This window comes from Oncorhynchus mykiss, chromosome 17, assembly GCF_057628025.1.
Source record: "Oncorhynchus mykiss isolate SJ-2025 chromosome 17, ASM5762802v1, whole genome shotgun sequence".
Taxonomy (NCBI): domain Eukaryota; kingdom Metazoa; phylum Chordata; class Actinopteri; order Salmoniformes; family Salmonidae; genus Oncorhynchus; species Oncorhynchus mykiss.
In genome coordinates this window covers 27,894,866-27,921,192 of record NC_143038.1, presented here as the reverse complement: position 1 = coordinate 27,921,192, position 26,327 = coordinate 27,894,866, and the positions used below count along the sequence as shown (strand labels likewise).

Sequence of the window (26,327 nt, the reverse complement as noted above, 5' to 3'; positions counted from 1 at the left end):
AGACCAATGATTCAGGGTAGAAATGATTGTACATACATTTTGTTTTTCTTTATTCATAATAACCACCTGCATATCAATTCACCTTTCTCAATGTAGCCGATTCTCTCTCTGGCGAGAATTAAGAGCAATTTAAAACAAAAAACAAGATAAAATGACTTAAAAATGACTCGACTCGAAGATGTCTGTGTAAAGAGATTGACACGTCAATAAAGGAAGATGAGTGCTATGCAGCATTTCTGTAAAATCAAAAGAAAATAATCATACTAAAAATGAAGGTTAATTTAGGAAAAATGTATCCATGTACTGTATATTCCACTAGTTTCAATTAGTTGGGGGAAATTACATGCAAAAACATGGATGAGTTGAACAATCACGTGAGGTGCTTGCGTAATCCTAAAGGTAAATAATGTACCCAGTGAAAAGTGTGAACTGAAAGGAATGTGTCAACTGCAAATTGTCTAGGGGCTCTGGGCCTTTTGCCTACAAACAGGGACCTAGGAATAGACCCAAGTGTCACCAATGTATCCTACCATGGACATGCCGGTTTTCAATCATTTCTCTGGTGTGGTAAATCACATCGAAGTTTGATAACAGGATGCGATGTAGTTCAAATGTTTTTGCTAAATAGTCTCTGAAATACTTCCAGATGGGTTATGTTCAGGAAAGGTGAGGAGGGCCCAAAGTAGTTTCCTTTCTTTGATTTCAAAGGATTGGACAAGTGAAAGAAAGTCGCCAAGTAAGCTTCCAACAAAGTAGACTGTTGGAAGATCCAGTGAGACAGAGAATGTACAAATGAGTTAAAACCAGATGTCCCAATACTACATCAGTCTGCACACTGATTGACAAGCGAGAGTACTCTATAAAAAAAAGGTAACTTCTCACACCGATATTCCTGAACCTTCACCCCATCTCCCCTTAAACCCAACTGATTGACAGAAAGATCTCACAGACTTTGCAGAAACAATATTGTACATTATGATCAATTGCCATTGTTCAATGTTTGTCTATGGTCAAAGACTGAAAAAATATAAATCATTTTGCATTCAAGTGATTGAAGGATTAAGCCATTAGCTTGCCTTTCAACTGACCAATGCTATGTGTTAAAGTGTAGTAGCTAGCTCTTAGTTGTGGATTCTCCCAAAGCATTTAAAAAAACAAGCTCTTTAAATGTATAAGAAACAGAAATTACTTTGGAAAAAAGGTTAAAAAAAAAATATTAAAAAAAAGGGTGAATCTCTTCCACTGCTACCGCTGAAAAGGCACAAAAAAAGGTCCTGAGGTACAGTACAGCAGCCGTCAAAACCATTTGGCGTTGCAAACAAGCTAAACAAATCACAGTAAGTGCTGCCTCAAATGAATCTTTCAACGCAATGGCGCCACAACACTGCCATTTTCCTGCATAATCGCTACCTCCCCCGTGGTCGCGTTCCAGGCCCGACTACATTGCAGTCGTGCTGCATGCATCAACCAACTTAGCAGACGGCCATCAGATTGCTATATCAAATAATGCGGTTAGCTGTATGTTAAAAACCTATCCAGGCGTTGTGAGATCTGGCAGGTAACCGCGATGTAGTTGGTCTGGAATGTGGCCAAAGACTTGTCCACGTGATCTGAAAGGCCAATTGTTCAGTGGCAGTTAACTAATCCAAAGTAGGCCCCAAGTTCACTTGTTCATGCAGCAATAGAGCGCTTAAGTCACAGAAAGAGATGTGTTCCAGGCTGCTTATATTGCAGTCGCACTGCTCACATCAACCAATGGTTCTGTGCCATGTCTTTCATATTGCTAGAGATGATCATGCAGTAAGTCAATATGTTTAACACCTATCCATGTGTTGGGAGATCTGGCTACTGCAAAGTAGTCAGCCTGGAACGAGGCCATAAACTTACGTACAGCAATAACAAAGACCGAAAGCGGTGTGGCTTGGAGCCGTCATGTCACAAAACTGAGAGACAAAAGTTGAGATGAAGTGACTGACCGTATGAATAGCTGTCAGAAGTGGGCTCAAATACAAGCACCTTAAAAGACCTAACACAGCCCAGCAATGGGACTGACTTCTCCTGGCTTGCGGTCTTAAGCACCAGTAATGATGGTGTAGCTTGATCCCATATTGGTTACCGTAAGAGAGCACAAACAGATCTGGGACCGGTCTAAATGGTGTGTATGTGCGGTTTAAATCAATTTAAAACATAGGAAAACCGTATAAAAATGTTTTGTATGGCGACAATGCTAAACTGATCTTTGCTTTTAAGTCTGCACATAAGTGACTTATCTGACCACAAGTTTGATTATTCAAGATAATTAACCAATTGTAAAAATCAGCTAAAGGTTTGCACTGATGGTGTTTTAGGATTCAACATATTACATTCTACAAAATAAAGCTACATCCAGCTTGACAGACTTTTCTACGCCGAATTAGGTTATAAAAAGAAACATCTGTTGTTCTGTTGCCCTGACACACTTGACTAGTGCTGTTTGTATGTAAACCACAGTATCCACTACAATGATATGGTTTATGCTTCCGCTTGATTCAGCACTGAATAGCAGCTTTCGAGTTTTGTCACTGAAGAAAAGAGAAGGGTGGTCTCCTCCATTTAGGACGATCAGCACGTTGAATCCCAAATAATTATTTTAAAAAACAGAAAAGGAAGAACTCCACATAAAAAAGGTGTCCATGTAAAAAGTTCTTTGTACTCTGACCACGTTCTTAGCACCAACCAAAGATAAATGACAAGTTGTTCTAAACCATGCTGCACATTTTTTTTTATACAATGGCCAGCTGTCCCTTTTTGATACTGTGGCTGGCATTGTTATCCCCCCGAACCACTCCCTGAATTGACAAAAAATGTGCAACAAACAAAAAAAGGAAAAAGTCCAGAGAATAAGTTGGAAGGCATGAATAAAAAAAAATAAAAAAATGGAAAGAGATTTTTTTTTATTTTATCTGGGTTTGATAGATATCTATAAAAATGCTTTTTTAAAGACGCTTCAGCACCTGGATAGAGTAGTGAAATTTGCACTTTTTATTTGATTAAAGACCATACGAAACAGGATGTGGCTTTCCCCGACAAAATGAACGCTGATCGTGGATCGCAATTCAACCACAAGGTGTTACAGGACGGGGTTAAGCGGAAGGGAGGTGAAGGAGGGGGAGGGGAACATATTCACAAAGAGCCTAGGAGGTTAGATCTAGAATCAGGTCATGCCTGCCGATATGATTGTATTCATTTTGATCGAAGAGGAAAAACTGATCCTAGATCAGAACTCCTACTCAGACGCTTTATGAATACGATAACTACGGGCCCAGATTTCACATTTGCAGTGGGTGACCTAATCCTAGATCAGATGATGCTGTTGGTGCCCCGGAGGCCAACGCCGCGGGCAAACTGCTCCAGAAGGCCTGTGATGGCGCCGGAGGGGCTGGGCGCGCTGGACTTGAGCCCCACGGTGGAGCTGTAGGCTGCAAGGAACACCTCCCTCACCGCCTCCAGACGAACCTGACGCTCCGAGGGGGACGGGCACCTGGGAGAGAGAGGGAGGAGTGAAAGAGAGATAGGGGGAAAAAAACAAGTTAGAGGAGACGGGAGAGGGAAGACCAGATGAAAATAAATTAAAAAGGACAGGTAACTGGCGAGAGAAGAGGCTCCACCAATTAGTTATGAAAGGACAGTGTACTTCTAAATCTGAGCAATCCCAGACTGCACACTTCCTCCTCTATTCCTCCTCCTTTGTTCCCCCTCTCCCTTCCCTTCAAATCAAGAAAGATAGATGTAATTTGCCCATGCCGCCTTGTTCTCGGGACACACTCAATTTGGCAGCCAGATCAAAATGGAAATGGAAAGGTGTCCCCCCACTGGGAAGAGAGGCAGTCTGGAGAAGAAAAAAAATGAATGATGAAGGAACTCAGTCTCTCGTTCCCCTCTTTCAGTTGTACTTAAACCTCCAGTTCGCAGGGGACAGAGAATGATGAAGCAAATATTCCGTACCATTGTCTCCCAAGATACAGTACACACACGCGCGCACAGACACAGAGAGAGAGCAACAGCTCAGGCCATCGGTGTGTATATACGAAGACTGCATAAACAGCCTGCCAAACACTTGTGTCTGTGTGTCTACACTTGCACATACCAGGTACCCACGCACACATCCTCCAGAACAGACTCTCTCTCTGTTTTGTCACTCAAACACACACCAACTCTATCCAACCCTGCAGGTGTGACACACACGCACACAATGGTGGACCAGCCCAACAGGAGGCGTCAGCCCCCACCCACTGAGCCCTGCCACCGCCTCCTCTTCCACAAAGGAATGGGGGAGAGAAAGGAGGTGAATAAAGGCGGAGAAGGAGGTAAAGAGAGAGAAAGATATTCCTGAGGGTTAGAGGTGTGCGTAGCAGGGGTCCGATTCTCGACCACTACGCCGAAGGGTACTCGTACATTCCCCCTCGTGAATTTAAAAGGAACACACACTGGTGTGGGCAATATGGCGATAACTCCCTCCAGCCATGCTTGCACCAATCCAATGCACGGGGGGGGGGTGGGGGTGAACGAGTGCACACTTCCAGGAGAAAGGTCAAGAATCGGAATGCGATCCGTGTGTGCGTCCCAAATGGCACCCTATTCCCTACATAGCCCACAGCCTACCGAACCCCGGTCAAAAGTAGTGCACTACATAGGGGATTGTGTGCTATTTTGTGACGCAGCCCATAGACTCACATGCGTCCGCTGGGCCCCTCGTCCTGGAAGCTAAAGGGGAGGGGCGAGTCGTTGGCGGCGGCGACCTGTCCATGGTCGTGGATGGAGCCGCAGCCCGACACGAGCTGCCAGCTGCCGTAGTCCATGGAGAGGGAAGAGCCGGATTGGGCGTACTCCGCCGCCAGCCTGGCCAGAGTAGAGGGAGATGCAGAGAGAGAAAGAGTGGAAAAAGAGAATGGAGAGAGCAGGGAATGCAGCGAATACAGAGAGAGGAAAGTGAAAGAGCCAAAGGAGAGGGGGGAAAAAAATAAGGAAATTCAATTGGGAGAAGTGAGACGAGCGAGAATCCAGCCGTGAGCTTTGAGGTCAGTGGGAGGGGGGGGCTTCACGGCACGGTGTCGCGACCTCAGTGGCAAAAGTCAACGGTCAAGGTACAACACTCACGTCAATTCAATCCAGAACTAGAATAATACCCTCAGGGGGAATTAACAAGGCAAGTCAACAAGCACAGAAACGTCATATGGATATTACACATACGGCATACCCCAATGTCAGTGGAATGACAATGAATGGAGTTTGAACCAACTACCAAAACACCAACGCACCTTCCATTGTCATGCAAATTGACCAAACGAACAAGGAGCTCTGGAGTAAGGAGCTGTACTAATAAACCAGTGAGACACACACAGGACTGTTACAGTGACTGTATTACCGCCACACCGGCAGTCATGAGTCATGACGGCAGTCAAAATCCATGTGACCGTTTAGTCACGGTAATTAGCCTTCTTCAAGCTCTGATGCTGCTGCTGGTCATTAGTAGCCTTCCAAACTTGCTTCCTGCATAGTACTCAGCACTATTGTCCCTCTAAAAATCACTCGGACATCAATGCAAATGTAATCGAAAATCTAAATAAACACTTCATGCGAGCCTATAAGCCAACATTTCCATAGGCTATGCCATTAGGTGAGAAAACAGAGTTGATGGCCTCTATTAAAAAGAGGATCCCATCAGCTTTATGGGATAGGCCACCTATATTTATTTAGCAACTTTCCTAATATTAAGCACATTGCTTCACTTTACAACAGGAGTATAGCCTACCTGGCATGAAAATGAACCATGGGAAAAGCGTCCTCCATTTGAATATTAAGTGCGTAGAGTACATGTATTTTTCCCCCCATGCCCCTTCGAGACAGGTGCATGATAAGGGTAATCAAAATTAATTTCACACATATTATTTAGTATATGTAAAGACAACACTAAGAATAGTTGATTTGGTGACAATATTAGCCCCTCACTTGTGAATGATGTCCAGCTTGTGCAGGAAGACAAGAAACAGGGCATACCTTCTTTTTTTTCAAATCATAGTCGCACACCTCATGTATCCTAGCCCACATGCCTATATTTTGATAAGGTTTGTATCACAACTAGTGGTCAAATAACTTATTAAAATTGGGTGTAGTGCCTAACTAGCATACATACGCAGCACGTGAGTTTCAAGTTTGGGGAAGATCCTTTTCACCATAAAAATGCACCTTTATAATAAAGTACTAGATGCATAATAGTATTTGCCGTCATTTTCGATAAGTGTTTTCCCGCTAATTCGTTGCATTTTGGAACCGTCGCACTTATAGCATACTGCCATGCGTGCATTGCTGCGATTATAATGCAGGGGAAAAAAATCTGCCGTGTTGTATTCATTTGGGATCTATCGCATCCCACAACTGTCCCAGAATATGTTTGGAATATTTATTTCTTGCACAGAAGGACAAATTGACCAATAGAATAAGTCAACTTTTGTACTATGGGGGATAGTAGACTGACATAGGCTAGTGCTTTTGCTATTCGTTGTTGGCTGACAATAAGAAAGCTAAATGTGGACAGATCTAACATCTTCAATATGCGGCAAGGAATTCGATAAGAGGAATGCTTGCGTACCCGATGTGTCCATCCTCATTCCCTTGTAGCCTACTTCTTAGCTGAAACACCTGAGAGAAGGAACCAATCACGTGACGGGTATTAGCTACATCTGAGCGAGCCATGTGAGTGAGAGGTGCTTCAGAGCACAGCAGCTGGCAGAAGGGAATTATAATTAGCCTATTTTATTCAGCAAAAGGCATGCAGATTTTTAGGGAGCATTACGGCCACACAAGAGGGATGCCCCTGGGAAGTTCGAGGTCTGGTGAGAATATTATCAAGTGCTTGCCAAATTGTGAATGAGAGACTGATGAAGTGTGTGCAGCTTGAAACTTTTTTCAAATCATCATTAGAGTCCTATCATGTAGCATTAGAATGTATAAAACATCAAAACATATAATCCAATGTTTGATTCACAACTACAGTTGCATAAATAAATTAAGCAAAAAGGAGGACCTGTTTCTTTGTTAACTGCTCAACACAGAATAGCCGCGTGTGCGCATTTTCTTTGAAATCGTTTGGAGAAAATATACTTTTATATTTTATTAAGCAATGTTCAATTGTATTCTTCATAGTATAAAATACAAATAATGCCACGGAATTCGAAGCAATTCTTGTCCGCTAAATTAATTAGTGTAGCCCACAGTCATATCACAGTCATATCAGGGCTTAACATAAGTACATCTCAGTGTTCTTCTGAAAGAGACTACATTTTCTGTCTAAAAACACATTTTATTTGTCGCATACACATGGTTAGCAGATGTTGTTAAAGAGTGCAGTGAAATGCTTGTGTCTTCTAGTTCTGACCATGCAGTAATATCTAACAAGTAATCTAACAATTCCACAACAACTACCTTATATACACACACACGTAAAGGAATTAATAGGAATATGTATATTAAACTATATGGATGAGTGATGGCCAAATGGCATAGGCAAGATGCAGTAGATGGTATAGAGTACATTATATACATATGAGAAGAGTAATGTAGGGTATGTAAACATTATATAAAGTGGCATTGTTTAAAGTGCGACTTTTCCATTAAAGTGGCTAGAGTTGAGTTGGTGTTTTGGCAGCAGCCACGAGTGATTGCTGTTTAACAGTCTGATGGCCTTGAGATTGAAGCTGTTTCTCAGTCTCTCTGTCCCCGCTTTGATGCACCTGTACTGACCTCGCCTTCTGGATGATAGCGGGGTGAACAGGCAGTGGCTCAGGTGGTTGTTGTCCTTGATCTTCTTGGCCTTCCTGTGACATCGGCTGGTGTAGGTGTCATGGAGGGCAGGTAGTTTGCCCCGGGTGATGCGTTGTGCAGACCTCACTACCCTCTGGAGAGCCTTACGGTTGTGGGCAGAGCAGTTGTCGTACCAGGCGGTGATACAGCCCGACAGGATGCTCTCGATTGTGCATCTGTAAAGGTTTGAGTGTTTTCAGTGACAAGCTGAATTTCTTCAGCCTCCTGAGGTTGTTATTCACCACGCTGTCTGTGTGGGTAGACCATTTCAGTTTGTCCGTGATGTGTACACAGAGGAACTTAAAAAATGTAAAATAAAAAAAATAAAAAAATCCACCCTCTCCACTACCGTCCCGTCGATGTGGATAGGGGGCTGCTCCCTCTGCTGTTTCCTGAAGTCTACGATCATCTCCTTTGTTTTCTTGACGTTGAGTGTGAGGTTGTTTTCTTGACACCACACTCCGAGGGCCCTCACCTCCTCCCTGTAGGCCGTCTCGTCGTTGTTGGTAATCAAGCCTATCACTGTAGTGTCGTCTGCAAACTTGATGATTGAGTTGGAGGCGTGCATGGCCACGCAGTCATGGTGAACAGGGAGTACAGGAGAGGGCTGAGAATGCACCCTTGTGAGGCCCCAGTGTTTTTCCTAGCCACCATGCTTCTACACCTGCATTGCTTGCTGTTTGGGGTTTTAGGCTGGGTTTCTGTACAGCACTTTGAGATATCAGCCACCACCTCTAGTGGTGTGGGGGCTGTGCTTTGGCAAAGTGGGTGGGGTTATATCCTTCCTGTTTGGCCCTGTCCGGGGGTGTCCTCGGATGGGGCCACAGTGTCTCCTGACCCCTCCTGTCTCAGCCTCCAGTAGTTTATGTGTCGGGGGGCTAGGGTCAGTTTGTTATATCTGGAGTACTTCTCCTGTCCTATTCGGTGTCCTGTGTGAATCTAAGTGTGCGTTCTCTAATTCTCTCTCTCTTCGAGGACCTGAGCCCTAGGACCATGCCCCAGGACTACCTGACATGATGACTCCTTGCTGTCCCCAGTCCACCTGGCCGTGCTGCTGCTCCAGTTTCAACTGTTCTGCCTTATTATTATTTTACCATGCTGGTCATTTATGAACATTTGAACATCTTGGCCATGTTCTGTTATAATCTCCACCCGGCACAGCCAGAAGAGGACTGGCCACCCCACATAGCCTGGTTCCTCTCTAGGTTTCTTCCTAGGTTTTGGCCTTTCTAGGGAGTTTTTCCTAGCCACCGTGCTTCTACACCTGCATTGCTTGCTGTTTGGGGTTTTAGGCTGGGTTTCTGTACAGCACTTTGAGATATCAGCTGATGTACGAAGGGCTATATAAATACATTTGATTTGATGTACCAAGGGCTATATAAATACATTTGATTTGAGGATCAGCGGGGTGGAGATGTTACCTACCCTCACCACCTGGGGGCTTCCCGTCAAGAAGTCCAGGACCCAGTTGCACAGGGCGGGGTCGAGACCCAGGGTCTCGAGCTTAATGACGAGTTTGGATGGTAGTATGGAGTTAAATGATGAGCTGTTGAACAGCATTCTTACATAGGTATTCCTCTTGTCCAGATGGGTTAGGCAGTGTGCAGTGTTATTGCGTTGTCTGTGGACCTATTGGGGCGGTAAGCAAATTGGAGTGGGTCTAGGGTGTCAGGAAAGGTTGGAGGTGATATGATCCTTGACTAGTCTCTCAAAGCACTTCATGATGACGGAAGTGAGTGCTAGTCATTTGGCTCAGTTACCTAAGCTTTCTTGGGAACAGGAACAATGGTGGCCCTCTTGAAGCATGTGGGAACAGCAGACTGGGATAAGGATTGATTGAATATGTCCGTAAACACATCAGCCAGCTGGTCTGCGCATGCTCTGAGGATGTGGCTGGGGATGGCCTTTAACACATTTAAATGTTTTACTCACATTGGCTGCAGTGAAGGAGAGGCCGCAGGTTTTGGTAGCGGGATTTATTGTGATGGTGTAGGCTATATTACATGGATTTATTCGACTTTTTAAAATGTAGATGTTCCAAAGTTCTGAATCAGTAGCTTGTAGGCTATGCGTGGAAGCCAGGAGATGCTAAATGTGTTTATATTAATTAACAGTAAATTACAGTGAGACCATCAGTGTTTTTTTTTTTTTTTTTAATTCTACCCCCTTTTTGTGGTATCCAATTGTTAGTAGTTACTATCTTGTCTCTTCGCTACAACTCCCGTACAGGCTCGGGAGAGACGAAGGTCAAAAGCCATGTGTCCTCCGAAACACAACCCAACCAAGCCGCACTGCTTCTTAACACAGTGCGCATCCAACCCGGAAGCCAGCTGCACCAATGTGTCGGAGGAAACACCATGCACCTGGCGAACTGGTTAGCGTTCACTGCGCCCGGCCCGCCACAGGAGTCGCTAGTGCGCGATGAGACAAGGATATCCCTACCGGCCAAACCCTCCCTAACCTGGACGACGCTAGGCCAATTATGCGTCGCCCCACGGACCTCCCGGTTGCGGCCGGCTGCGACAGAGCGTGGGCGTGAACCCAGAGTCTCTGGTGGCACAGCTAGCACTGCGATGCAATGCCCTAGACCACTGCGCCACCCGGGACGCCCTCGACCGGCAGTTTTTTGCTCGACAATCACCGGCTGACAAAATATCATGACCGCCACAGCCCTAGACACACATACACGTATACTGAGAAGGGTATAATCAAGCTGTACTGTGAGACCCACCGTCTCACACATTCTACTGAAAACACAGCCTCACCACAATGTCTCACCAGGGGATGCGTGTATTTGTACTTGTGTTCTCTAACAAACCAAAATAAACCGCCAACTTCAGCATGCTACCAACTTTTTTTGCCTTTTCTTTGTATCTGAAAGGTGTTGTCGGAATCAAAGACTAAACCTTTATTTCCTTCAACTGACCTAGTCATGATTGCTGTAAAGGTCTGCCTACAGCTTGTAGCCGTAGTGCTGAGGCGGCATTGGCACACATTATATCATGAACATTCTATTGTTGTCCGACGTCAAACTTGTCCTTGTCAATCACAGCTTCACAGAAATGCTTTTACATTTTGTGCACAAATTTGTTTACAACCCTGTTACTGAGCATTTCTTATTCGCCAAGATAATCCATCCACCTGACAGGTGTGGCATAAAAAAGAAGCCGATTGAAGCACATTGTGCTGGGGTCAATAAAAGGCCACTATAAAAAGGTGCAGTTTTGTTATCCAACACAATGCCACCTTCTATTCTTTTGAAAAATAAATTACCATAAAGTATGTCTGTAAAGGGTACGTGTGTCACCGCAGACAGTCACACACTTAGATGTTATTCAGTTAGTCACCTTTCATTGCAGAATGGCAAACATGCAACACGGAGAGAAAACAGATGCAGTATGGAGTCAATCCATTTACAAAGACAGAAAGAGGGGCAGACAAAAACCGTGGCATCCCTCATCGTTGTGGTCGGAGCCCATAAACTGCAACCGGCTGTGCTTGAGGTTGGTCTAGCAAATAACTTCACCTGCAGAACATGTACGCAGAATCCCGGCCCCACCGCTATTCTGCATCTCCCTTTCCACATTAATTTCATACTGTGCCCATCTGAATAAACAGAAAATACAGAATATAAATCTTTCAAACAAAATCGGCGACTGACTTCTAAAGTGGAAGCTTACCTTCTCCCAGGCACAGACATAGGACTGCTGCCGGCGCGTGTGAAGCCCTGCTCCGATTGGTTGGAGGAGGAGGAGCTGGAAGACTTGGCCTCTTGGCCGAGGGGATGGGCCAGACGCTCATGCATGGGGTCGGGACGGTTCCACAGCACCGTCTGGGGGGACGAGGTGTGTCCCTTCCTCCTGGGGAGGCCACAAAGGAGAAATTTGACAACCCTTATTTTAAGGCAGTTCTGTCCTTTGTGGCTCAGTTGGTAAGAGCATGGAGCCAGAAACGAGGCATACTGGACTTTATTGGGTTAAAGAGCAACTCTCCCTAAAAACCAACTTTAATTTAGAAAAGAGGCTGTGGCATCGATATGAGTCAGAAACACGTATTCTACTATCAAATTGACTAGAAAAGTGTAAATAGGATAATTTGTCATAAAGTCGGTCTCATCCAAAACTGAGTTTTGCGAGACTTGTGTTTGTGACTGCATCACAAGGTAAATTAAAGGTTTGGTTTGTTTCAATCCACAACTGGCAGCACAAAAGTAATCAATTCAGAGTGCAGCTGCACGCAACCCTATGGGGCTAGTTAGAGACTATGGGTAAACTATACAAACGTACATGGGACAATATGTTACATTTCCAATAGCTTCAAATTTCAATGACTAAACCCCTTACACTCGTGGGAATTGGCCTAGAGATGGATAGGGCTAAATTGAAACATTTCTTAGAACTATGAAAAGCATATGCACAACCATGGTAGCAATTGAAAGGGAACAGTTTAGACATGATTTGAAAATGATTAGACCAAATGGTGGAGGACACAACAGTTCATCTGACAATACTTAATCCAAACATTACTGCTGATTTTATGTGCATTTACTGTACTTTGCCACTTTTGTTGATAAAGAAATCTGACAATACTCTGGATACATTCTGTAACATAAGAATATTATTGGAAAAATGTGGGGTAGGTAAAACACAAGACAAAGAAATCACAAGGGTTAGAGTGAGAGGTGTCTAACTGGTGTCTCCCAATGGCCACACACCTCTCCAAAGCGTGCACAAGTTCCTAAGCTATTTCAATGCACTTTTAGTCTTCAACTCTAAGGTGCTTTTTTGAGCTCTCCTGGCTGTTCCGTTAAAGAACTAGAACTGGCTTGGAACTGTCCTGCATCTCTGCCTTTACACAATTACTATTCTTGTTTACGCAATCCAGAAACAGTCCATTATAAAAATCGCAATATGGGTCAGGTGGGCATGATTTGAAAGCTTGTTCCATTGCCAACTAGTGAAATTAGCTAAATTATAAAATACGAACTTAGTGTTAGGTTTTCACAATAAAATTCAGAGAAGCAGAAAGTAATTTTAGTGTACAAGAAATGGAGTCATGAGTGCATTCAGATGCGTAGTTGTGGCAAAAGAAGAAAAAAAAAAAAAAATGACAATATGAACAAACAGGCTCATTCTGTTCAGGACAACGCAGTTACATGTCATATTGTAACAGTACATCAAAGTCATCATGAACGTTGACACTGTATATTACATTAGTTTTAAGATACAGAAATGTGAAGTGCACAATTTGGACATACAGGTGTTTGGCTTGCTTATATGACATCAAAGCAGTATTTATTATAATCCTCAATGTCTCATCTTTCAAAATACAGTACCAGTCAAAAGTTGACACCTACTCATTCCGGGGTTTTTCTTTATTTTTTTTCTACATTCTAGAATAATAGTGAAGACATAAAAACTATGAAATAACTCATATGGATTCATGTAGTAACCAAAAAAAAAAGTGTCATTTTATATGAGATTCTTCAAAGTGGCCACCCTTTGCCTTCATGACAACTTTGCACACTCGTGGCATTCTCTCAACCAGCTTCGTGAGGTAGTCACCTGGAATGCATTTCAATTAAACAGGTGTGCCTTGTTAAAAGTACATTTGTGGAATTTATTTCCTTCTTAATGCGTTAGAGCCAATCAGTTGTGTTGTGACAAGGTAGGGGTGGTATACATTAGACAGCCCTATTTGGTAAAATACCAAGTCCATATTATGGCAGGAACAGCTCAAATAAGCAAAGAGAAACGACAGTTCATCATTACTTTGACTGACCTTCAAGTCTTAATCGGAAAATGTCAAGAACATTGAACATTTCTTCAAGTGCAGTCACAAAAACCATCAAGCGTTATGATGAAACTGGCTCACATGAGGATCGAAACAGGAAAGGAAGCCCCAGAGTTACCTCTACTGCGGAGAATAAGTTAGTGTTACCAGCCTCAGAAATTGCAGCCCAAATAAATGCTTCAGAGTTCAAGTAACAGACAACTCAACATCAACTGTTCAGAGGAGACCGCATGAATTAGGCCTTCATGGTCAAATTGCTGCAAATAAACCACTACTAAAGGACACCAATAAGAAGAAAATACTTGCTTGGTCCAAGAAACATGAGCAATGGACATTATATTGGTGGAAATCTGTCCTTTGGTCTGATGAGTCCAAATGAGATTTTTGTTTCCAACCGTGTGTCTTTGTGACGCTGAGTAGGTGAACGGAACATCTCTGCATGTGTGGTTCCCACTGTGAAGCATGGAGGAGGTGTGATGGTGCTTTGCTGATGACACTGTCAGTGATTTATTTAGAATTCAAGGCACACTTAAGCAGAATGTCTACCACAGCATTCTGCAGCAATACGCCATCATCTGGTTTGCGCTTAGTGGGAATATCATTTGTTTTGTCAACAGGACAATCACCAAATACACCTCCAGGCTATATATTTGACCATGAAGGACAGTGATGAATGCTGCATCAGATGACCTGGCTTCCACAATCACCCAACCTTAACCCAACAGATTATTTGGGATGAGTTGGACCACAGAGTGAAGGAAAAGCAGCCAACAAGTGCTTAGCATGTCAGAACTCCTTCAAGACTGTTGGAAAAGTATTCCAGGTGAAGCTGGTTGAGAGAATGTCAAGAGAGCGCAAATTTGTCATCAAGGCAAAGGGTGGCTAATTTGAAGAAAACCCATTTTTGGTTACATAATTTCATGTGTTATTTCACAGTTTTGATGTCTTCACTATTATTCTACAATGTAGAAAATAGTAATAATTAAGAAAAACCCTTGAATGAGTAGGTGTCCAAACTTGACTGGTACTGTACATAGAGTCCTTTTACAGCATTTCCCTCACTCCCTCACCAAAAATGCCCAATTAGTGGGAGGAATGGGGGCAACTTGTCACGCACGGGGTACGAATAGCTGTCAGTCAAAGCCCATACAGAGCTGTGAAGTAGAGACCCTGAGAGCTCTGACGTCATGTATAGCATGTTAGCTGCCATTTTCAAAAGGGAGTGTTAAGTGCTACAAACCTCAAAACTACACATTGTAGAAATGTCTTATCCAAATATTGAAAGCAGTTAATGTGAAAACTAAAAAAGGTTTGCAATGTGAAAAATAATGTCGAATTTACATTGTGTCATTTATTGACGGTCCCTAACTAGCCCCAGAGATAGGCTGTCCAAAGTCAAACCAATTTTGCCCTGGTCGCACACCAGCTCGCTGAAGCTATTAGCTAAATGATTTGGCTAACTCTTCCCACCTGCGAACACACACACAAGAGACGCATCAAACCACACAAACCAACTCACGTTTGAATTCAGTCATGGCTGCTAGCATATCTTAATGAAAAAATTTAAAATGAGGCCAAATCAGGAAGTGCCATCACCCTTTAAAGGAATACTCATCCATGTGACATCCCTGATACATATGGGGGTATATTCAAAAGTGAAAGGAAACGTTTTGGCTGGGGTTACACTGACTTCCAGAGAAACGGTGAGGACTCACCAGCTGGAGGCTCCCAGAGGCTGGCCGGAGAACAGGTCCACGGCCTCATTGGTGAGGCTGGAGGCTCCGCCCGCGTCCTCCGTGATCAGAGAGAAGTCACTGCTCAAACTGGTCACGCTGCCCCTGGCCTCCCTGGACTCTGCACCAATCACACGGGAGACATTGGTTAGCGGACAGGGCCTTGGACCAATTACAGAGGAGAGATTTGAGGACAATTATAGGGCACAGATTCCTTGAAGATACACTTTGGAAGCCTGCGGTTGGTTTATATGCATGTATAATACTAATTATACATTTTTATTAAACTTCTATAGCGCTTCTATTACAAAAATCATCTCAAACCGCTTGAAAAAGGAAAATAAACAAGAATCAAATGAAATAGCTGTATAAAAGAGCATGTCTGGATTTTCTGCCTGAGTTGAAAGTTTTGAATGTTTTAAGCCTTCAGATGTTGTGACAGTAATGAGGGAACATTATTGCTTTTGCAGAGGGAAGTGGTCAGTGACACAGATGCTACACTACAGGACTGTTCTGCTAGCACAGACTGGAATATGTTCCGGGATTCATCCACGGCATTGAGGAGTATACCACTTCAGTCACCGGCTTCATCAATAAGTGCATCGTTGACGTCGTCCCCACAGTGACAGTACGTACATATCCCAACCAGAAGCCATGGATAACAGGCAACAGCCACACCGAGCTAAAGGCTAGAGCTGACGCTTCAAGGAGCGGGACACTAATCCGGATGCTTGTAAGAAATCCCACTAAGTCCTCAGACAAACCCTCAAACAGGCAAAGCGTCAATACACCAGCTCTACTTCACCGGCTCGAACAGGTAAAGTGTCAACACACCGGCTCTACTAATCCTACTAATCCTAACAGGCTAAATAACTTTTATGCTTGCTTAGAGAGGTGGTCAGAGACCTGGAGGTGTGGTGCAGGGACAACAACCTCTCCCTCAATGTGATCCAAGAAAAAGGAGACGATCGTGGATTACAGAAAAAGGAGGACCGAACACGACCCCATTCACATCAACGGGCATGTAATGGAGCGGGTTGAGAGTTTCAAGTTCCTTGGTGTCCACATCACCAACAAACTATCATGGTCCAAATACACAAAGACAGTGGTGAAGAGGGCACGACAACACCTTTTCCCCCTCAGGAGACTAAAGATTTAGCATGGGTTCCCAGATCCTCAAAAAGTTCTACAGCTGCACCATCGAGAGCATCCTGACCGGTTGCATCATCGCCTGGTATGGCACCTGCTCGGCCTCCGACCGTAAGGAGCTACAGAGGGTAGTGCTTAGGGCCAAGTACGTCACTGGGGCCAAGCTTCCTGCCTTCCAGTCACCCAAGTCATAGACTGTTCTCTCTGCTACCGCAAGGCAAGCATTACCGGAGCGCAAAGTCTTGGTCCAAATAGCCACTCGGACTACTCACATTGACAACCCCCCCCCCCCCCCTTTGTTTTACACTGGTGCTACTCACTGTTTGTCATCTATGCATAGTCACTTTACCCATGTACAAATTACCTTGGACTAACCTATAACCACGTACAATGACTCGGTACCACCTGCCTAGTTATTTATTGAGGCACTTGTTTTATTTAGCAAATATTTTCTAAACTCTTTCTTGAACTGCATTGTTGGTTAAGGGCTTGTAAGCAAGAATTTCACAGTAAGGTCTACCTACACCTGTTGTACTCGGCGCATGTCCTTAGCTTATGCAAACAATAGCCTATAATAAGCCTTTTGCCAGATACAGTTTATAGACAATATCCATTTAGGCTTATGCATTCATAGCTTTGTGCATCATGTTGAGGGAACAAGACATAAAAGCGCATCACGTTATATCAGAAGTGTAGTGCACAGTGGGAATTCATAAAAAAAGGGCATATGCCGCTATTTGCATCTTTTCAAAAGTTTCTTCATAACATATCATGTATCACATTCATTTACATGAGATGCCTACATCAGAACTGTAGTGCACAGCAGGAACTCTTAAAGGGTTCTTTAAAAAAAAAAAATCATGTCTTAACATACCACCACTGTACTCAATGTATGAAATGCACCTCTATCCTCATGTAACATATACTTAATAATGAACTATATCTCCAGGGAAGCAACTTACTCAACTTGCAGAGGTCGTCCACTGTGAAATCAGTGTCTTTGAATTGAGAGTTTTTCCTCCTGTGGAAGAGAAAAAAGGATGATGAAATCAGAAAGAGAGCAAGGAGAGCAAGAGAGAGACTGACACTGCTTAAAAAGGAAAGAGAGAAAGAAAGAGATCAAAGAATATAGAAATGTGAAAGGGGAAAAAAAAAAAACTGTTTCGTCACAGTCGGTTTTCGACGATGAAAGAACAGTGTTATTGCCCTGAGTGGCTGTAACTCTACAGTTGAAACAAAAATAAGTGGCTTAAGGGTATAGTAAGGCCTATTCCCTATATAGTCCACTACTTTAGACCAGGGCTCTGGTCAAAAGTAGTGCACTATATATTGGGAATAGGGTGCCATTTTGGGGGCGGACAATATTTTATAGAAGTGCTTTTACATTTCAAATATCTCCGTTGATTCATGACATTTCACTCACCTCTGTTTCTTCTTGGCAGAGAACTTCTCTGAGACAATGTGCTTCAAAAAATTGAAGCAAAAAAAGAAAATCTGCCGGGAGGAATGAAAGGAAATTAAATGCATGACAAAATGCTGCCCCCTAGTTTTCAAAAACACCCCAAACAATCACTTAAGTTGAAAATTGGATATCAGTTTCAGAAATCAGATAACATTTTACTCTCAACTTCACAAGCCATTATAGCTACATTGGCAGTCAATTCCTAAAAAAACAGCAACAGTGTTATAACTGTTTGAGGGCAATAACCATATTAACTAAATAGGAAAGTAATAACCAGAGAGCGAGAGACATGGCATTGATATTGTGTTAGAATGCAACTGACCTCCTCTCCTTTGGTGAGACGATCAGGCAGCATATGACTGTAGAAGCAACAAACGAGTGATCACCGAATCCATTAAACAAATCAAAGAACACTATTACATATGATGATTAGCTACCAACACCAACCAACATATTTAAATGTCCAATGCGTCCTTTTATCTCAATAACAAAACATTTTTGGGTAACAATCAAGTAACTTACATTGATAGTTTTCAATTAAAATTTCTCAAGCAAGAATTTTGGTAAGACTGTGTGGGAGTGGTCTGAGTGGGGAGGAGAAAACTGAAAATTAGCTATTGGCAGAGGTTGGGAATTCTTTCTTATTGGTCTATTAAACCTGATGATGTCATCAAGCAGGCCACAACTCCAAACAACCAAAACAGGCTGAAATTTCAGGCAGCCTTTTCAAACAGCTCTTAAACTAAAAAGGGCATTATCAAATTGTTACAGTCTTCCAACCTCATCGTGTGGAAATAAATAAATAAAATAAATAAATAAATAAAATATAAATAGCACACAGGACAATCACGTCTTTGACTGCACTGGGCCTTTACAATGGTTACAATGTAAGTTTTACTTTCCAATTTCTATACTTGTTGAATCAAACAGTCCAAAAGAGCAAAGTAATTTACAACAAAAAAAAAGTACATCAATTACCAACTGACCAGTTGTCACTCATTTTCTCTTATCTCCAGCTTAGAACCTGAATTGACCATTATTGCTTACATTTAAAGGGAAAACAACAAATAAACAAACTCTCAATGGGAGTTTAAGCCATAATGAAAGATTACACAAATCCATACATACCGCTGCATCATAACACTGATAGCTGGTAAAAAAAAGACCAATTATTACAGATATTATTAAAGGGGAGAGGTTTGGTGTATGTGTGTGAGACACCCAAGTTTATCCCTCGTCCCTGGCCGCAGTCTCAGAAGTTTGTCGTGGAATAATTACTCTATAGAGCCATCTCCGGGGCAGGGATTGTTTTTGTTAATATTTTTTTTACTCCATTTGATGAGTTAAACTTTGGAGAGATGCACAGCGGTAATTATGAAGGAAAGCCTCGAGAGAGCGGGGAAGAGCGAGAGAAAGAGGGCTCCATCTCAATTCGCCTTTCGCCGATTCCTTGCATACTATCTCCTCACCTTCTCAACTACCGTATAATGGAGGCGAGGGTCCAAAGTCCCTTCTCGCTGAATTTCTTCTCCAATGTGTTGAGAAGGTCAAGGAGAGAGAAGGCGAGAAATCAAGGAAAGATTCATTGAGACAGGGTACTTAACTTGGCACGCTCTACCCTCTCCTCAGAGTCGTCCTTCCTATAAAGCCCTTTCCTCAATTATGCATCTCAAACACATCTGGGTCTGGTCACGTTTCGGTTTTCCCCTCCCCACTCAGACAGTCCTCGATTGCTGTTGTGAACGCACCCCTCAGTATTACTAAGGAGTAATGGGGGTGTTGTGAGAATCCTTACCCAAAGAGGAACCAGTCGTAGGCAATTGTCAGATAGAGGATTTCAGTAGGCTCCAGGCTGGCATGGACAGCACCATCCTATTAAAAAAATACATTAAAAGATTTTCAACATGTCATTAAAAAAAACTACACGCAAATTAGCCCCGAAAGGAGACACATGTAAATGTGATACTTCTGGGTTTAAAAAAAAAAAAAAAAGTATTCAGACCGTTTACTCAGTACTTTGTTGAAGCACCTTTGATAGCGATTACAGCCTCGAGTCTTCTTGGGTATGACTCTACAAGCTTGCCACACCTGTATTTGGGGAGTTTCTCAAATTCTTCTCTGCAGATCCTCTCAAGCTCTGTTAGGTTGGATGGGAAGTGTTGCTGCAGAGAAATTGAAGGTCCCTCCAGAGATGTTTAAATCATGTTCAAGTCTGGACTCTAGCTGGGCCACACAAGAACATTGAGACTTGTCCCAAAGCCACTTCTGCATTGTCTTGGCTATGTGCTTAGGGCCGTCCTGTTAGAAGGTGAACCTTCGCCACAGTCTGAGGTCCTGAGCGCTCTGGAGCAGGTTTTCATCAAGGATCTCTGTACTTTGCTCCGTTCAGCTTTACCTCGATCCTGAATCATCCCCACAGCATTTTGCTGCCTCTACCATCCTTCACCGCTTGGCATTCAGGCCAAAGAGTTCAATCTTGGTTTCATCAGACCAGAGAATCTTGTTTCTCATGGTAGGAGTCTTAAGGTGCTTTCTGGCAAACTCCAAGCGGGCTGTCATGTGCCTTTTACTGAGGTGTGGCTTCCGTCTGGACACTACCATAAAGGCCTGATTGGTGGAGTGCTGCAGAGATGGTTGTCCTTCTGGAAGGTTCTCCCATCCCCACAGATGAACTCTGGAGCTCTGTCAGAGTGACCATCGGGTTCTTGGTCACCTCACTGACCAAGGCCCTTCTCCCTCAATGGCGCAGTTTGGCCGGGCGGCCAGCCCTAGGAAGAGTCTTGGTGGTTCTAAACTTTTTCCATTTAAGAATGATGGAGGCCACTGTGTTCTTGGGGTCTATCAATGCTGCAGACATTTTTTGGTACCCTTCCCCAGATCTGTGCCTCGACACAATCGTGTCTCGGAGCTCTACGGACAATTCCATCGACCTCATGGCTTCTTTTTTTCTCTGTCAGCTGTGGGACCTTATATAGACAGGTGTGTGTCTTGCCAAATCATGTCCAATCAATTTAATTTACCACAGGTGGCCTCCAAATCAAGTTGCAGAAACATCAAGGATGACCAATGGAAACAGGATGCACCTGAGCTAAATTTTGTGGCTCATAGCAAAGGGTGTGAATACTTATGTTAAAACGGTATGTTTTTAATTTTCTGATAAATTAGGAAAAAAATGTATCTCCACCTGGCACAGCCAGAAGAGGTCTAGCCACCTCTCATAGCCTGGTTCCTCTAGGTTTCTTCTTAGATTCTGGCCTTTCTAGGGAGTTTTTCCTAGCCACTACACCTGCATTGCTTGCTGTATGGGGTTTTAGGCTGGGTTTCTGTACAGCACTTTGACATATCAACTGATGTGAGAAGGGCTTTTTAAATACATTTGATAGGTTTTTAATCTATTTTTACTTTGTCATTATTGGGTATTGTGTGTAGATGGATCCCCTCAAAACATCTATCTACTTTAGAATAAGGCTGCAGCTTAAAATGAGGAAAAAGTCAGCGGATCTGAATATTTTCCCAATGCACTGTACCTACCAGCTCTCTAAAAAGTCAGGCCAACAATACTTTCCTGTGGATATTTTGTATTTTTTTTTAAGTGGCTGAAGGACAAACAGACAACCGGTAGAGTGACTTTTTCAAATCCTCCTACATCAGAAAGAGTAGATTCTGGAGGTTTCTAAAACCCTTACCAAATAACTCTTTCAATTAAAGTGATTAGCTCCATTTCAACTGGCTTTTCTAGTGTCATGCAGTGGGTCTTGAATCTTAATTTGACTTGCGTGTTAAGACAAATAGGAGGGGCATCGGGGGTGAAAGCAGATGAATTCATTGTGGAATTCCAGAAAAATTGATTTAAAAGTGCCTTTTGAATTGAATTACAAAACTGATATCTGGGTGGCGGTAGTGTGTGTGTGTGTGTGTGTGTGGGGGGGGGGGGGGGGGGGCAGAGCGATAAAAGTGGGATAGAAAGGAAAGACAGAAACAGGGTGATAGGAATGAGAGCGAGAACACTTACTGCCCACAGTGAGAGCCGCAGGAGGGACACGAAAAGAGGCGTCCGGTCCCAACCAGATATGCAGTGAACCAGGAGACCGCTCTCATCTACAGGGCAAATCAAATCACTGATTAATCAGGCTGTCATACACAATTAGTTGGCATACACAGCCTGAAACAGTGCATAATCAGTAAATGTTTCTTACAAGCCAGAATGCTGATTAAAATTACATTTTAATTTACTCTACCGATTATCTGTGTGGTTGGTCTTTCAGCAGCTTGAAATTTGAGAAAAAAATCTCCACAGGAAAGTATTGTTGACCTGACTTTTTAGAGATAGGTTTGCCACTACTCATTGCGAGGCAACGTTCCTTCTGTGATTCTGGTGGCTCGGCTATTGCTTACATATTGTGCAAGTGTTTGCATCGCGTGTGTCAGTAGACTGAAAATACACACCAGAAATACATCCCAACAAAACCATATACACCACCGTTCCATAGTTAGCTTTTCTTTCAAAAACAAGGAAATGTCTATTTTTTCAACAATGTAGACATTGTTAATGTTGTAAATGACTATTGTAACTGGAAACGGCAGATTGTTTATGGAATATCTACATAGGCGTATAGAGGCTCATTATCAGCAACCATCAGTCCTGTGTTCCAATGGCACATTGTGTTAGCTAATCCAAGTTTATCATTTTAAAAAGGTTAATTGTTCTGATTAAAGACACAATTAAACTGGCATTCTTTAGACTAGTTGAGTATCTGGAGCATCAGCCTTTGTGGGTTCGATTACAGGCTCAAAATGGCCAGAAACAAAGCACTTTCTTCTGAAACTAGTCAGTCTGTTCTTGTTCTGAGAAATTAAGGTTATTCCATGCGAGAAATTGCCAAGAAACTGAAGATCTCGTACAACGCCGTGTACTACCCCCTTCACAAAACAGTGCAAACTGGCCCTAACCAGAATATAAAGAGGAGTGGGAGGCCCTGGTGCACAACTGAGCAAGAGGACAAGTACATTAGAGTGCTTAGTTTGAGAACCAGACTTCTCAGAAGTCAACTGGCAGCTTCATTAAATCGTACCCGCAAAACACCAGCCTCAACGTCAACAGTGAAGAGGTGACTCCGGGATGCTGGCCTTCGGGGCCACTGGAACACAGGAGTGATGGTTGCTGAAAATAGACCTCTGTACGCCTATTTTAGATATTCCATTTTTAAAAAATCTGCCGTTTCCAGCTACAATAGTAATTTACAAAATTAACAATGTCTACGGTGTATTTCTGATCAATTTGATGGTATTTTAAAGGGACCAAAAAAAAGCTTTTCTTTCAAAAACAAAGACATTTCTAAGTGACCCCTAACTTTTGAACGGTAGCGTACCCACCGGCTCCCTTAAAACAATACTTTCCTGTGGATATTTTGTCCCAAATTGCGAGTGGCTGAAAGACAGACCACCAGCAGAGTAAGGCTGTATACAGCAATTCATTGTGTATTACAGGCTGATTAAATCAGACAACCAAATAACAAACACTTGAGAAACAAAGGATTGAACCAGGTTTTTATAGCGACTAGTAAGTGATGAGGATTTAAACAGCACAATGGCAACATCAGCCTTTGGTCTTCCCTGGGTCAAGTTTGACTTTGGAGGCCTACATCTCAGGGACCCTCACTAGACGACCATATGAGATATGATATGACTTACCCACTCTTTACACCATGTTCATTTTACTTCCTGACAGAAAGAAGAAATTGGTTACAGCCCCCAAGGAGCCTTAACCAACACGCGGGCACACACACACACACATACATACTGACCGTCGCTGTTGATGATGTGAAGCAGCAGCTTCAGGTAGTTCTGGGTCTGATGGACCAGGTCCCAAGACTGAAACACAAGGACAGAGAACACGAGGACTTTCAGCACGTTTTCACCGGGGGCGCATCCAGCACGTCACTAATGTTCAGATAGAAATATGCTATGTAGAACAAACATGCCTCTCTGACATTTGGAATACGGATTCATGACATTTCTATCTGCAACGTTTGCCAAGTGAACGTGGCCCTGGTGTGGCGACTACATCTCTTATTACCTAAAATATGCATTAAAACAAACTGTCTTACAGCAGCGGTTTTCTAAAATCTCCTCAGGGACCCCCAACCTACTCACAATTTTGTTGTAGCCCTGAACTAGCTCACTTGAGTTAACTAATCAAGGGCTTGATAATTAGTTGACAAACTGAATCAGGTGTGCTCGCTCTGGAATGGATTAAATACATGAAATGGCTGGGGGTGCCTGAGGAGAGGTTTGAAAACACCCGTCTTAGAGACTGTCAAGACAACATGAGAAATTAATGGTCGGCAACCATGCCGTTCCACGGCCAACAGAGGTCACTGTGAGACCAGTAATACTGTGGCACAATCGGAATCACATTTCACTGAAGTATAATTGGAAAGTTAGACGTACCTGATATGGTGGTCTAGTGGTTTGGGCCACTGCCTCCGACACACATAAACACGTGTTGGCATAAGTTCGAATCCAGCCTAGTGCCCTGTGATACAATCTCCTATCTGTCCTTCTCTCCCTATCAACAAAACTGAGGAAATACTCATAAGAGGGAAGAAAAAAAAGACTAACCTGATATTCACTCCAGTTTATACTCAAGTTCTTGGTAAAGCACACAGGGATTGTCAAAGGAGCATCCACAAAATCCTGTCAACAATAAAAAATGGTATGTTTCAAAATCTGAAAATCATTCATCTGGATGAACATATGATACATCACAATCTGAGATCAGAAGACCATAGAACGACTAGAATGGGCGAGGACAGTTAAATTGCCTAGGTTTTAGTGTCTTTTATCCCTTCTATTAACTATATTTCTATGCAGGAAATGTTAAAAATCGACCGGCATACCTGATTCCAGTTGAATACTAGTCCCTCGGCGGTGTAGTCTCGATCTTTGTAGTCCTTAAAGAACTCACACCCTGGAAGCACAGAGAGAGGGGTCCGGTGTCACGATACAACTGTATGCATTGAGAACAGTACAGGAACTCTAGCTATCCAGTCCTGGGTTCAAATACAGTTTGAAATCTTTCAAATACTTTTAGTGCTTTAGCCTGCCCGGTGTGGCAGATGGGTGGAGTTTGCGTCACCCATAGCGCCGGTCAAACTCAATCAAGCCCAGTTTAAGTGTTTCAAATGATTGCAAATAGCATTTGATCCCAGGTCTGTAGCTATCTCTCTGGGGAAGACGTTTATTAATAAGATGTAGAAACGCATTGTAAGGCCTAGTTACTGTCATCTACCTAACACTAGATTTATTTGTCAAGACTGCTGAAACCTGTTTTTCCTAATAAAAAGGAGAATATTTTAACAAAACTGAAATGTAAACGTAGGTTGGGGTTGAAAGAATTGTCTTTACCCGGGTAAGGCACAGAGAGCAGGGTGAAGTCTGCATAGCGTTGGGCCTTATCCACCTTCTCAGACGAGGTGACACTGGACAGAGAAGAGACGAGAAGATAGGGGACGATAAAAAATAAAAAAAGTGGAAAAGAGAAAGAAAATATTCAGGAGGTGATGAAAACCGTACGTGTATACATGACATGATGCCTGACTTAACGGTCAGTGACACATGTACACACAGCTGCACAACCGGCGAACCATAGAAAGTATGTGAACAGACACACACACGCCATGCACTCACACACGTCAACATTACATCACAATCATACAAGCACGCAGGCAGGCAGCTACATAAATACAGACAACACACACCGCCACACATGCAAAGGTCAACGTCCAAACAAGTGTACACTTGTTTATTACATAACATAAAGTCACCATAAGGCCAACATGAGCAGGATCCAATGACCCAGAACAGATCCCCCTGTGTGTGTATATGTGTGTGTGCAGGGGGGGGGGGGAGAAATAAATTCAGAGTCCTGGCTGTGAGCTGAGACTTACTTAAGGCCAAACTTAACCTTCTTGTTCTCCACCATGAGGTCACAGATGTAGCGCACAGAGAGGTAGCGCAGCAGCTTGATGTCCAGACCCCGCACCTTGTCAAAGAGCTGAGAGTCCCCGTTCCTGTAGCAAGGGGGAGACGGGACGGAGAGAAAGAGTTCAAAGAAAATGTTAGACGTCATCCAATGACCACAAAAATGTACGGGGCATATTGAGCATTCAAATCAGGCAAGGAAAACAAACAACCGTCACGGGATCGCGTGAGAAGACACCAACCTCACACCGTCGTCCTCTGGAACCTCTGGCTCGGACTCTGCCCCCCACGTGTCATCAGTACCACCTAGAGGGGGAGAGAAAAAGCGAATGAGAGAACGAGAGATGCGTCACTACCATATAATTCTT

The 26,327-nt window shown here is 43.2% G+C and overlaps 1 protein-coding gene across 2 annotated transcripts in view; it reads right to left on the bottom strand.

Annotated features, from left to right (window-relative positions):
* Positions 1 to 23: 23 nt before the first annotated feature.
* Positions 24 to 26,327, bottom strand: part of mtmr14 (myotubularin related protein 14) — a 44,119-nt gene continuing 17,815 nt past the window's right edge. The window contains exons 5-19 of one of the 2 annotated variants that reach the window (XM_021568544.3): positions 26,202 to 26,265; positions 25,926 to 26,048; positions 25,384 to 25,457; positions 24,876 to 24,946; positions 24,598 to 24,672; positions 23,781 to 23,847; positions 21,989 to 22,074; positions 19,772 to 19,848; positions 18,299 to 18,335; positions 17,938 to 18,008; positions 17,477 to 17,535; positions 15,348 to 15,486; positions 11,520 to 11,699; positions 4,714 to 4,878; positions 24 to 3,520 (exon numbers count right to left, since the gene is read on the bottom strand). In XM_021568544.3, coding sequence (XP_021424219.1) covers positions 3,340 to 3,520; positions 4,714 to 4,878; positions 11,520 to 11,699; positions 15,348 to 15,486; positions 17,477 to 17,535; positions 17,938 to 18,008; positions 18,299 to 18,335; positions 19,772 to 19,848; positions 21,989 to 22,074; positions 23,781 to 23,847; positions 24,598 to 24,672; positions 24,876 to 24,946; positions 25,384 to 25,457; positions 25,926 to 26,048; positions 26,202 to 26,265 — 1,469 coding nt within the window. In that variant the 3' untranslated portion in view covers positions 24 to 3,339. The remainder of the gene's footprint in view (positions 3,521 to 4,713; positions 4,879 to 11,519; positions 11,700 to 15,347; positions 15,487 to 17,476; positions 17,536 to 17,937; positions 18,009 to 18,298; positions 18,336 to 19,771; positions 19,849 to 21,988; positions 22,075 to 23,780; positions 23,848 to 24,597; positions 24,673 to 24,875; positions 24,947 to 25,383; positions 25,458 to 25,925; positions 26,049 to 26,201; positions 26,266 to 26,327) is intronic. The other variant, XM_021568545.3, reaches the window with a different exon arrangement.